We start from the raw sequence: 14,594 nt of genomic DNA, 5'->3' as shown, positions 1-14,594 counted from the left end.
CCTGCACTTACACCTTCACTCTGACAGCAGCCTGTTCCCTAGCCAACATCTGTCTCAGGCTTGCTGCAGTGTTCCAGTAAAAGCTCAGTGCAAGCTGGAAGAACAGCACATTTCCTGCTTCAGGAACCTGTGTCCCTCTAGGTATTTTAGGGACAGACCCCCAAAAACAAACTGTAAAAACAGGCAGTATTGTCAAAAGCATTCATTGCCTCTACTGATAGAATACAAAAAGCTACCTGAGAATGGTATTTACTTTAAAAAGGAAGGAAGTCACCTGAAAATACTATACCTTCTGGGCAACTATCAGGAGCCTCCAATTGGTCTTCCCAAGTCTCACAGGCATTGCTTGCAGCAGCATCCAGACTTAGCACATGATTTGCCCAAACTTTGGCATTAGGATTCAGTTCTGAAACCTTGGCGGATTCCTAACGAGAAAAATTCCAATTGCAAATTTAATATTAAAGGCATGCAAAAGGTGAATTAAAGCTTGTTCCAGAAACAAGTAACAAAACATCTAAAACTTTAGAACAAGTTTTAGAACTATAAATTGGAGCAAATGGCTATGTTTGAACTACTCACTGCAGTACTCAATTTTATTTAAACTGACCTAGTTTATCAGAACACAAGACTGCTGGTAGACATTTCACACGACTGGATATCACACCAGGTGAGAAACTCATCTCAAACTTTAAGTCTTTTTCAAAAAATAAGAGGGCACTATGGAAAATGTGACTCTGCAGGATCAGCACAACATACGAAGGCCCTGAACCCACAGCTGTTCCATGTTCACTCTTTGCTGTTAAGCAAGCAACATTCCACCACTATTGTGCTAATATTTATTCCTGCTTCAAGTGGTGTTCTTTTAGGACACTAAATGCTCTCCAGTTGAACCATTCCTTTGAAGGATTCTGTGCTCCAAAATATAGAACCTGTCACTGATGTTCATTTACAGTCTTTCCCATCAACTAGCTTCAAAACTACCTAGTTTTCCAGTTCAGCAGCAGCTGTAATCTCAAATGCCACGTCTTAGCCCCTTTATAGTAATGTAAAGCAAAAGTAAAGCTTCAAGAATGTCAAAAATACAAGTAAATTGGAGAAACTACACCAAGTGCAGTCTACCTCTAGGTAGAGTGAATAGCAAGATGTTATTTTTCTTTCATGTTTTGCTTCAATGTCAAGGTGAAATAGTCCAAGGTTGGATGAAGCTCAAGGGGAGCATCAATCATCAGCTAGGACTAGTTGGACAGAATGGCCTTGTGCTAAATTCTTATATGCTATTTAACACTTGAGTGTAAGTGAATCTTGTTAGCCCTGGCAAAAACATACATGATTACCACTTGCAAGTCTGCATCAAGGTCGGAGGGGTTTGGTCAATCAAGTTCGAGGGAGGCAGCTGTAAAGTTGCCCCTTTCATACAAAAAAAGTGATCTACTGCACACTCTAGAATAAAACAGGGTTCGAGTAAGGATTCAACAAGATGGTCCATGTAGAAATAAAAAAATTCCTTTTATTTTCCAATAGATGGATTGGAGAGAGCCCTGATTAAATTTTAATAGTCAACTCACATCCAGCATCTTTTTGCAGGAAAAGCATGTTGCTTGAGTGTTTAAAAAGCTAATACCATTACTTCATCCAGCAGAGGGCAGCGCAGTCTCAATAAGTTCCCATAAATGGTGAACCCTGAAATATTCCCAAGTGTTCACTTTTCTTCCCAAAAGATTTCTTAAAGTTAACTTAGTTCTTATTGTGCTCTGCTACACACACATGCACACTCAGCTTCTCAATTTGGAATGTAAATTAAAAGCTAGCTTTTGCAGGCAAGTGACAATATGATCAGAAATATACATTTAAATACCGTACATACTCACGCAAGAGTCAAATTTTTTTTAAGTTTTAAAAGTTAATATATGGGGTTGACTATTACATAAATACTATTTTTCAGAGGCTGAAATTCACTATTAGAAGCCCAGTTGATAACTAAATAAAGAAAAAGAATGATTTCAAGTAATTACCAGATAAAGAAAATGGAACATAAAATGGATTAGTTATTCCATACACCTTTTTTCTTGTTCTTATTAAATCATATGATCGATGCAGCTGAGGGCTAGACTGGAATCCTGGACGAGATCAGGACAGCCAGCAAACTGGAATTGGAATGGAGCAATCGGCTGGCAGAACCGAGTGCCTGGAATGGAGTGGCCATACAAGTAGTGTTTAAACTAACTATAGTGCTCACTCAATAATTCAGAAATATGAAGCCTAATGCTTTAATAATGTGAACTAGGGTCAACGTTTTACACAAAATATGGAAAATGTCAGATTTTTTGGCCAAGAATAGAGGGTTGACTCGAGACAACTTTTAACTGAGTAGATGGTAAACAAATCTAAGCATTAATGACTGAAGACGTTTTGTTGAAGCCTTGCATTATCAGAAAAATTCACAAGAATGACAAATAAAATACAAAACATAAAAGTAGATGCACTTTGTCCCCGAGAGAGTTGATGACTAAATTTACTGCATTGACTTGATTATGGCAACAAATTGACCAAAACAGAAACACAAACAATGGTGGGTCACCCAGTTTATAATTTTGAACAAGGTGCTATGTACATTTTTGGGTCTGAGCTTTTTCCTGTATGAAAATATTTCAATACCCGCCCCCCCCCCCCCATGTGCATAATGTCACTTTTCACTCAAAATAGCAATGTTTTTGCTCTCACTTCACAGATTACCACTCTAAACCTGGGTCATTCCCACCTATGGAGTTGCATACAAAATGCTGAAATAACCAGCCCCAGCATTTATCCCCATGCCACCCAACCTGTTGCAGGTCATTATCCTGAAAATACCTATTTATCCAAATGGTCAGCTATTACTTGGCTAATCCTTTATCCATGCTAATACATGACCAACACACTGGGCTCTTAAATAACCTAGCAGACACTATGAAACAACTTTGAAACAAGTCCCAATATTACACGGACGGTTTCATTTATCCTGGCCATTAATCAAGCAAAAGCATTGTCAAGCACAACTCCCTTTGGAAAGCCATACTGACTGCTCGACTAACTTTTGAATTTCCAAAATGCTCTGCTACATCTATTCTGTAGTTATCTCCTTCCCTATTTGAAATGAATCATTGTTTGGCAGGTTTCCAATTCTCGAGTCTTCCCAAAATCAAAAGGATGACTAGTACCGCATCTAGCATCTCTTGCCTCTCGCTACTTCCTTCAATATTCTAGGGCGCAGACTATCAAATTCAGAGAATTTGCCGTCTTTTGCCCCATTGGTTTCCCTAGTACTGTCTTAGCATCAATGGCATTTATTTTTGTGTTTTTTTAAAACCCCTTTATTAGCTTTAGAACATTAGTATTTTCTGCTGTAAAGACAGAGGCAAAAGTATTTATTCACATCCCATAATTTCGGGACTCCCCATTATTTCTTCAGTCTCAGTCTTTTGACTCATCACTATTCTTTGCCACATGGCATCCAGTTTGAATTCAAACAACTTAGTTAGCCAAGGATACTTTATTACCTTTGAAGTTTCTTTCATCAAGATACATCTATGCTGCAAGCCACAAACCACTACTGTCCCTCACCACGTTTGATGTTAAGTTTCTTTCCCAGCTCACTCCAGCTGGTCCTAACTTGATTGCATTGTAATGGTCCTCATTGAAAAAGATTAGTACAGCTGTTTCCAACTCAAGTTTCTAATTCTATAAATGCTAAATTTTAGTATTTGATCACTGATGTGTACGACATCCCCTCAGACTAAAAATAGCCTGATTTCATTTGATTCAGAACATTTTCATTCAGGACAAAAACTGTGCAGAATATATGATTGCCCCCTCATGGCTACCGCTAGCAATCAACTTTCCCGATCACTCATGGTTAAAAGTTAAGGCTATTACTGTACTTGGTAAAATGGCCTCTTTTCTTGGCTTATTCTTGATCCAATTGTGTAGTTATTATGGGCCTATGTAAAAGAACCTCAAGCTACAAATGTTTGTGCACTAGGTCACCTCGGTGTCTAGCAGCTTTGTCATTTTGCAGCAACCCCACAATCACCCATATTGCCACTACCGTATTGATTCAGACCACAATTTCTACTATATTTCTTGCACATTTAAAAGTTGGTCACTCATGCACAAAAAGTCACCAATTTCAATCTTATACTTTACCAGCACAAGTAAAAACAGCAGATTAAAGACTTCACTTTTATTGTTGAAGCAAATATTCAATCATACTCCAACTACCTCTTTGTGCACTTAGATTGTGGTTTCTCATCTCTCTACCACCAGTCTTACTGCAGGTAAACTTCAATTCACACCTCAGCTGAGAACATGAGCAGTACATCACAGGCCTTTTGGCCCACAACGTTGTGCTGAGCATTTATCTGAACCTAAGATCAACCTTACCTACACACCCAATTTACTGCCATCCTTGTGCCTACTTAAATCACAAAATCTGACATCTGACTCCCACCACTGCTGGTAGTACATTCCATGCATTCACCACAGCGAAGAACCTACTTCTGACATCTCTGCTATACCTTCAAGACCCAAGAACTATGACCTCTCATTACAGCCATTTCTGTCTCTGGCAATCTGTCTCCCATAACCTTGTACACCTCAAATCAAGTCACCTCCCTTCTTAGTGTGAAGAACCTTAGCTCAATCAGCCTCTCTTTGTAAGATAAGCCCTCCAATCTAGGAATATCCTGGTAAATCTCCTCTGCACCATCTCTAAAGCATCCACATCCTTCCTATAATGAGGCAACAGAACTGGACAATATTTGAACGATGGTTGAACCAAGGTTTTACAGAGCCTGGAGGTTTTGCTGTAGCTCTTAAACTCAATTCCCCTGTTATTAAAATTCAAACCGTATGCCTTCTTAACCACCCTATCTACTTGGCGTCAACTTTCAGGGATTTATGGATGCAGACCCCAAGGTCATGCTATTCCTCCACACCACCGAAGAATCCTGTTTGTAACCCTGTATAGTTTGAGTTTTTTCTCCTTCTTGCAGAAAAAGCTGCATTTAAAGCATCACCCTCTCGCATGAAATCCTACTTGAACCAAAATTTCTAGTTAACACAAGGAAAGCAGAGAAGGCCATTAACGTACTGCCATCCTCCATCTATTACCACCAACGTTAGATAACCTGTGTGTCCATGGTATTAAGTTTAGGGCAACTGAGCTAATAGATTACTTTTTCTGAAAAAGCTTGCTGATTTAAATTAGAATGCACTCCAAAAGTAAGAAATAACCATACCTTTGTAAGGAATGGGATACTGATCACATTAAGTACAGGATAACCAGATGTAAACAATGAGATCAGGTAAAATATTTGCATAGCACAACATATTTTCCAACAGAGGCTGACCCAAAACAGACATGCAGGTCAGGAATTAATAGTTGAGGGTGGAGACCCAATGTCAACATTAGTAGAATAAGAAACAAAAAAAAAGGTGAGAGTTTGACCTGGACAAATATCCTCTGGCTTGTAACCAAGATTTTTAAAACATGGCAGGAACAAAAAGATAGCAAGGAAAAAAAAATTGGTCAAAGCAAATGAAACATTGAGTAAATATTAAATTATATCTACATGCACTCAACTTTTGGAAGACTGATTATATGCTGAACTTGTTTGCACCATGACTCCACTGCTCCAAGTGGAAAATTGACCAAAATTCTTGAATTTCATTCATTCAGTTACAAGTTAACCTCATCAATTCACTGTTTCGCCAACCGTAACAATCAATACACACCTGCAACAACATCCAAGCTAATCAAAAGTCTCAGAAAACAAACTGCCATAACAAAGTCTTAACTAAAGCTTGGACTGGAGTCAAAGTTCTGGTAAAGAGACACGTTCAAAAGTTTGGTTACACTGGAACCCCAAGCAGGAGCACAGGAGAAATGGCATAAAATGAAAACTTGAAGATTCTGAACATAGACAGAAAATAGATAGATTTGTCAGCACGTGACTAGAAGTCACCAGTTGACTTGAATGTACACCTTTTAAGTTTTATTTTTAAAACACAAGATTGGATCCACAAGCAATAACTTGTATTTTTTTCCACATTCAACAAAAAGGCCAACGTTTAATTTTTTTCCCAATTAAATATTCCAACAAAGAATATCAAACATGAAAGGTTGAGTTGAAGTTGCTACTTCACTGAAAGTTGAGAAAAAAAAAGATGCTGCATTTAAGACAGAATTACAAAATACTTTTGTTGCTTTAGAACATACTAAATGGGCAGCACGGTGGCAGTGATTAGCACTGCGGCCTCAAAGCACCAGAGACCTAGGTTCAATCCCCACCTCTGCAAACTCCACACAGACAGTTGTCATTCTCCTAGTGTCTGCGTGGGTTTCCACCAGGTGCTCCAGTTTCCTCCCACAGTCTAAAAGATGTGGGGGTTAGGTGAATTGGCCATGCTAATTTGCCCATATAGTGTTAGGTGAAGAGGTCAATGTTTGGGACTGGGTCTGGGTGGGTTGTTCTTCAAAGGGACGGTGTGCACTTGCTGGTCTAAAGGGCCTGTTTCCACACTAAGTAATCTAATCTGTTTAGTTTGCAGCATGTGTGAAATAAATCAGTTCAAGGGAGGTTCAACTTCACATGCCAAGAAAACAAATCTAGGACAAGGATTCTTATCCATTCACCACTTACATTAAAAAGGCAGCCAATATCCCTACCAAAACAAAGAAATTGCCATTTAACTTGCATTAAGCAAGCAAATGTTTTGTTTTCCCGACATGGACTAAGGAAAAGCAGACACTATTGGAGAGGAAGGAGTACAAGGAATTGTTTGCAGATTTGGGAAAAAAAAATCAAGTAAAGTGAACAGGTTGACAATGTAAAAAATGTCTGATCTTATTGTCCCCACTGCAAAAATTGACATGGTTCCATTCAACATGGATTCTGGAGATCTCACCTTGGGTTTATTGTATTTAAGGTGATTGTTTCGAAACAATCTGGTGCCGCCTGCATTTATCTCTAGTAAAAAGAGGCAAATTTCAATTTTTGACAGCATTGCTAACTTTTGCTGTCAATCCAGCAAGAGTGGGGCTCAACTTACATGGCACTGCCCGAGTTCAGGCACAACATTAACCAGAAGAGCCAAGAATCGCCCTAAGTTCAATAATGCCTTTTGAAAATGAAATCTGCTGTATCTATGACTCTACCCAACAATGATTGCTCCAAAAGTCTGGAATAAATTCAGAATCCAAAAATAAAGGCACTTGAATTGGAAGGGAACTAATATACTGGCAGGGAGATTTGCTAGAGCTGCTCAGGAGGATTTAAACTCAAGGTGGGGGGGACCCGGGGTGATGATAAACAAAGATCAATCTCAGACTGGTACAGTTGAGAAAAGATGCAAGTCAAACACACGGTGGGGGGGGGGGGGGGGGGGAAAGAGAAGAGGAGGGAGGGAATGAGGAAGCTGGAGAAATCTGCCTTCATCCTGTGTGGTTGGAGGGTTCTGTTCCTCCAGACATCACACAACCAGGTCTGGCGATGGAACTGGTCAAGGACCTGTATGTCCTTGGCAGAGTGGGAGGGGGCTTTAAGTGTTCAGCCACCGGACGGTTGCATGGGTTGGTGCAGGTGTCCTGGAGGTATTCCCTGAAACGTTCCGCAAGTAGGCAGCCTGTCTCCCCAATGTAGAGGAGACCACATCAGGTGCAGCAGATACAGTAAATGTGTGGAGGTGCAGGTGAATTTGCAACTGACATGAAAGGATCCGTTGGGGCCTTGGTGGGAGGTGAGGGGGGAGGGATGGGCGGACGTTTTGCACTTCCTGCAGTTGCAGGGGAAGCTGCCGGGAGTAGAGGTTGGGTTGGTGGGGGGGTGTGGACCTGACAAGGGAGTCACGGAGGGAGTGGTCTCTCCGGAATGTTGATAGGGGGTGGGGAAGGAAATATATCCCTGCTGGAGGGGTCTGTTTGGAGGTGGCAGAAATTATGGAGGATGATACAATGTATCTGGAGGTTGGTGGGGTGGAAGGTAAGGGTTCTGTCCTGGTGGCAATTGAGGGGTGGACTTCAAGGGCGGAGGTGCAGGAAGTGGAGGAGATGCAATGGAGACCATCGTCGACCACGGAGGGGAAATTGCAGTCTTTGAAGGAGGAGACTATTTGGCCTGTTTAGTGGAATTGGTCCTCCTGGGAGCAGATGCAGAGTCAGAGTCAAAAAAGGAATTGGAAATATGGGATGGCGTTTTTACAGGGGGCAGGGTGGGAGGTGTAATCTAGGTAGCTGTGGGAGTTGGTCGGTTTGTAGTAAATGTCTGTGTTGAGTGAGTCGCCCCCCTACACGCACCCCCCCCCCTTCCGCCTATTGTATTCCCAGTGCCCCTCCCCCAAAGTTCCCCCCCCCCACTTCTCAGCCCACTTGGCACACCAGCCTCATTCCTGAAGGGCTTATGCCTGAAACATTGATTCTCCTGCTCATGCTGCCTGGCCTGCTTCGCTTTTCCAGTGCCACACTGAGACTCTGGTCACCAGCATCTGCAGTCCTCACTTTCTCCCTAGGTGCTAAACTTGACCAATTCTTGGGAAATGAGGCAGGGCAGGTGACTGAGGTGTCAGTGGGGGTGTACTATGGGACCAACAACCATAACTATTCGCTTCAAAATAGTGACAGTAAAGAATAGACCAAATCTAAAAGCTGAAGTCCTAAATTGGAGAAAGGCTAAGTTGACGGGATTAGGCAAGAACTTTCAAAAGCTGATTGGGGGCAAATGTTTGCAGATGAAAAGAGGGATAGCTGGAAAGTGGAAGCTTCTGAAATGAGATAACTAGAGTCCAGTGACAGTATATTCCTGTTAGGGTGAAAAAGGAAAGGCTCGTAGGTATAGGGAACGCTGGATGACTAAAGAAATTGAGTGTTTGGTTATGAAAAAGGAGGCACATATCAGGTATAGACAAGGTAGATCGAATGAATCCAGAGTAGAAAGACAGTAGAGTATACTTGAGAGAAATCGGAATGACAAAAGGGGACAGGAGATATCTTTGGCAAACAGAATTAAAGGAGAATTCAAAGGGGTTGGACAAAAAGGGTAATGAGGGAGAGAATAGGGCCCCTCAGATCAGCAAGGTAGCCTTTGTGTGGAGCCACAGGTGATGGGAGAGCAACTAAACAAGGATTTTGCAGTGTTTACTGTGGAGGTGTTCTTGGAAAATATAAAAATGTAGGGAAATACATGGTGACATCTTGCAAAATGTCCAGATTACAGTGGAGCAAGTGCTGGATGCCTTGAAACGGTTAAAGGTGGATAAATCCCCAGGACCTGATCAGGTGCATCTGAGAACTCTGTGGGAAGCTAGAGAAGTAATTGCTGGGCCTCTTGCTGAGATATTTGCATCATCGATAGTCACAGGTGAAGTGCCAGAAGGTTGGCAAACATAGTGCCACTGTTTAAGAAAGGTGGCAAGGACAAGCCAAGGATTTACAGACCATTGAGCCAGATAATGGTCAAGGTGCAGAGGGAATCCTGAGGGACAGGATGTACATGCATTTAGAAAGGCAAGGACTAATTGAGGATAGTCAACATGGCTTTTTGCGTGGGAAGTCATGTCTCACAAACTTGATTGAGATTTTTGAAGTAACAAAGAAGATTGATGAGGGCAGAGCAGTAGATGTGATCTGTATGGACTTCAGTAAGACGTTTGCCCAGGTTCCCCATGGGAGACTGATTAGCAAGTCAAGATCTCATGTAATACAGGAAGAACTGAGCCAGTTCTACATCCAAATGGCTAAAAAAAAAGGTACAAGACAGGGTGGTGGTGGTGGTGGAAGGTTGTTTTTCAGACTGAATGCCTGCAACCAGTGGAGGCCACAAGGATCAGTGCTGGGTCTGCTACTTTTTGGCATTTATATAAAAATGATTTGGATGTGAGCAGAAGAGGTACAGTTAGTAAGTTTGCAGATGACCCCAAAATTGGAGGTGGTGTAGTAGACAGCAAAGGTGGTTACCTCATTACAGCAGGATCTGGACCAGATGGGTCAATGGGCTGAGAAGTGGCAAATGGAGTTTAATTCAGACAAATGCAAGGTGCTGCATTTTGGGAAAGCAAATCTTAGGTCTTATACACAATGGCAAGGTCCTAGGGAGTGCAGGTTCAAAGCTCCTTGAAAGTACAGTCGCAGGTAGATAGGATAATGAACGCATTTTGTATACAGACAGACAACATGGTTCATGAAATAAGTGCCTAGAGCTTTTGAGAAGTCTCAAAGGAGAACCAGATGATGTGTTGTATATAGACTTGAAAAATAGATTCAACAACAGGTCTCCAAAAAAATAACAAACCACAGGTCTAAAGTAACAGACCGGGGTATTGAAAGTAATATGTTGGCATGGATAGAGAATTGGCTAGTGGGCAGGAAACAAGTGGTGTTGAGGCTATTTTACAGGTTGGCAACCCACAACCATCAGGGCCCATTAGGACCAGTGCTGGGATTGCAACTATTTAGTATATGTTAGTTAGGGAGAAAAAAAGCAAAAATGTACAGTCAAATTTGTGAATTACATGGAGGTGGAAAGACTGTTTGCAGAACTATTAACAGGTTAACTGGGCAAGTTGGCAAATATCAGTGTTCTGTGAGAGAAGGCAGTTGGCCACAGGGTCAGACATATATAGCACCAATTGGCCTTTGTCCAACTCATTCATACCAACCAGATATCCTAACCTAATACTAGTCCATTTTGCCAGCATTTGGCCATATACCTCAACTATTCCTATACCCATCCAGATGCCTTGTAAATGTTACAATTGTACCAGCCTCCACCACATTCTTTGGCAGCTTATTCCATGCATGCACCACCTTGTGTGTGGAAAAAGTTGGTAGAGGTCCCTTTTATACCTTCCCCTCTCGCCATAAACCTGTGCCCTCTAGCTCTGGACTAGAGTCAGGAAACTACCTTGTTGATTTACCCTATCCATGTCCCTCATGACTCGAGAAACCTTTAAAAAGTTATCCCTCAGCCTCTGATGCTCCAGGGGAAGTATTCCCAGCCTATTCAGCCTCTTCCTATTGCTCAAACCTGCAACCTGGCAGCATCCTTGTAAATGATAAGCACAGTCAGGTGTCATATTTGGAGTTAGGTCAGTACTTTGGTGATGCAAAGGGGTAGGTATTACTGCAGGGCAAAAGGTATACTAGACGAAGGCAATTACAATGTGAAGCAATTGATGTGGTGTATATGGATTACAGCAAGGCATTAAATATTCAACCTGGAGTTCAGTTACTCTTGGGGAACCAAGGATCTGTTTCGGGTCCACTGGTCAATCATTTGTATAAATGACCTAGAGATGGGTGAGCAAACTTGCAGATGACAGTAAGGTTGGTACAGTTGTGGATAGTCCCAAAGTAAGTTGTATGTTAAGAGACATACATTACAGCTGGGCTGAGGGGACAAATGGAGCTAAATGCGGAAAACAAAAAATGGTGATGCGCTTTGCATTCCTGTTACTCCTTCCAGAGTACTGAGCTAATGTTAAGCTTCTTGGTAGTGTAGATGAGCAGTGAGATCTTGGTGTCCAGGTATGTAGATCCTGGAAAGTTGCCACCCAAATTGATAGGGTTGCTAAGGAGGCTTAGTGTGTTTGCTTTCATCAGGAGAGGGATTGAGTTTCAGAACCATGAGATCATGCTGCAGCTGTGCAAAAAAACTCTGGTGTGGCTGCATTTGGAATATTGCATACAGTTCTTGTCACTTCATTATACAAAGGATGTGGAAGTTTGGGAAAGGGCTCAGAGGAGATTTGCCAGGATGTTGCCTGGTATGAGGGGAAGGTCTTTGCAAAGACTGAGGGACTAGAGATTGTTTTCATAAGAGAAGGTCAAGAGGCAACTTAATTGAAACAGATAGAGGGTTAGATAAGGTGAATAGTGAGGGCCTCTCTCCTTAGATGGCGATGGCTATCAAATTGAGGGGTGATAGATTTAGGACAGACGTCAGCGGTAGTTTCTTCACTCAGCAATAGGGGCATGAACACACTGCCTACAACAGAAGTCGACTTGCTAACTTTAAACAGCATTTAAATGGTCATTGGATAGGCTTCAGACTGGTTCCATAGGTCAGTGCAACATCAACGCTGAAGAGCATGTACTGTGCTGTAATGTTCTATCTTTGGTTCTAAATCTTTTCTGAACCCTTTGTAGTTTCACAACATCCTTGTTATAGCAAGTGACCAGAATTTCACAAATGGCAAAGCAAATGCCCTGTATAGTTACACCAAGACTGCCCAACTCCTATACAATGCACTGACCAATCAAGACAAGCATAAACACCTTCACTATCCTAAACAAGACTCTACTTTCACATCCACTATGGAAAAGCCAGGAAAGCACAGACTAGGAGTAGTGGGCAAGTTGGAGTAAATCATGAGGCACAGGATTTATACATATTTGCAAAGGCAATGATTGATTAGGGATAGTCAACTTTAGCGAGACATTTCCCATGCACAAAACTGGAGTTGTTTTTAAAGTAACACAGGATTGATGAGGGCAGAGTGGTGGATGCGATGGACTTCAGTAAGGCATTTGACAATGTTCCTCATGGTAGACTGGTTAGCAAGGTTAGAACACATGGGATACAGTGAAAAGTAGCCATTTGGATACAGAGTGGGCTCAAAGTTGGAAAACGGAGGATGGGAGTGGAGGGTTGCTTTTCAGATCTGCAGCCTATGATCAGTAGTGTGCCAAAGGATCAGTGCTTGGTCCACTGCTTTTTGCCATGTAAAAAGGTTTATGCAAGTAATCATGCCTCCATGATAACCAAGTTGGTAGATGACACCAGAATTAGAGGTATAGTGGACAGCAAAGGGAGTCACCCTGAAATACAAGACGACCACAATCAGATGGACCAAGGAGTCCAACCTGGAAAGGCAAATCAGAACAGACCTGCACATTTGATAGCAAGGTTCTGGGGAACATTGCTGAACAAAGAGCCTGGAACTCCTTTTAGTCTTTTTAGCCTCAAATCTTCAACTCATCTGCATCCCTTAAAGTTAACATTTGAAATTCATTAGACTGCTCTTCTGCAACTTGAAGACAGTTGAATGTTCCTGGAGTTATTAAACACCTACCCAAATCATAACTGAGTTGATAATTTCCTTTTCTTCCTGCACATTTCCCAGAAGCAACATGCAGCTTAATGTTTACATCACATGTTAGACCTCCATGTCATCCTCACTGGAGATGTGCAACAGTGACTCAAAACAACCAGAGTTTCTGCTGGAGGGGCAAGGACTTCAGGATTTAGCCTCTTTATGCAAAGGCTACAGAGTTTGGGGCTCTACTTGAGAATGTAGATACAGTATAAACAGGTAGGGAGAGAGAGAGAAACAAGGTTCAGTTGAGCATGACTCTGATCAGGTAAGAACGTGCAGTTAACAATGGGGTGTTGGAGGCAAGGGCAATTGGTTAACAAGGTGAAAAGCTCATTTTGAGCCATAAATATTGGAAGCACTCAGTATGGAAGGTCAGTTAAGAGGGTGTAAAGTATTTGTTATGTAAAACCAGTTAAGGTTAAGATCATCCATGGTGTAACAGATGGCTTAATCTTAACTATTGTCACTCACTGATTGTAACAGTGACTTAATATGTATGTTGCCTTATCTGGATGCTCCTCCCTGTAAAATGACTTTTCATTAAGAAAGTGCTATTGAGAGAGAAGACTGAGAACTCGTGTCCGCGCACAGCGATCATGCTTTTCCTCCAGGGCCTGGAACAAAAGATGGAGGTAAAAACTACTGTGTCTAGGTGCTTGGCTTCGACTGGGGGTGGACGGGGACAGGACGACAATAGACTTGAGCTTAGAACGAGAGGTGGTGATCTCATTGAGAAGCTACATACTGTGTGTGCAGGCGGGGGGGGGAAAAGGAGGAGAAGGAGGAGGAGGAGGAAAGAAGTAGAAGTGTAGAATTAAGGATCAGCCCATCCACCACATTAGCAAAATGGACTGAATGCTTACTTCTGACAAAATCTTATGATTCTATAACTGACCGAGGAAATCCCTCAGGTCCAAAACACTACTTTTTTTGAAAGCAAAAAAAGGAAAGCGAGACCTTTGAGCATGGGACAAAACATCACCCTCAACCCTGATGACCTCACAAAGTCTTATACATAAAAAGGAGTGCCAAAGCTGTTTCAGATCAGTTCAACAACAGCCTGACAATCTGATGAAAATCACACCATGCACTGCTGATGCCAAACAAATCACCCAATGACATCTACCCAGAGGGAGCAGTACAGTGCTTTATGGTCAGGAGTCGAGACCTTGAGATGACTAGAGTCCTCGAGAATGCTGATTTAGATCCTAAGGATCTCACAGCAGGAGGTCAAAACTAACATGGAAACTTTCACATTACCACTTACCACATGCAGGGCCCCAACTAAAATGTCAATAGGAATTAGGGAGAGATGGATGGTTGGATCATACCTGACCAAATACATGGTTGACCGCCAACATTTACAAACATCTCAGCTCCAAGACAGGTCTGCAGGAGTTCCTTCATTGTAGTGTCAGAGACCCCAACCTTTACCAGTTGTTTCAATGACCTACCCCCTCTGTCAA

The 14,594-nt window shown here is 42.0% G+C and overlaps 1 protein-coding gene across 1 annotated transcript in view; it reads right to left on the bottom strand.

Moving 5' to 3' along the window:
• Nucleotides 1-14,594, bottom strand: part of larp4b (La ribonucleoprotein 4B) — a 142,180-nt gene that overhangs the window by 73,375 nt on the left and 54,211 nt on the right. The window contains exon 3 of the mRNA XM_060825109.1: nt 290-425. Within this exon, the coding sequence (XP_060681092.1) occupies nt 290-425 (136 nt within the window). The remainder of the gene's footprint in view (nt 1-289; nt 426-14,594) is intronic.

Source organism: Hemiscyllium ocellatum, chromosome 5, assembly GCF_020745735.1.
Source record: "Hemiscyllium ocellatum isolate sHemOce1 chromosome 5, sHemOce1.pat.X.cur, whole genome shotgun sequence".
Classification (NCBI taxonomy): domain Eukaryota; kingdom Metazoa; phylum Chordata; class Chondrichthyes; order Orectolobiformes; family Hemiscylliidae; genus Hemiscyllium; species Hemiscyllium ocellatum.
Note: the sequence above shows the minus strand (reverse complement) of the source record. Positions and strands in the feature narration are given on the sequence as shown.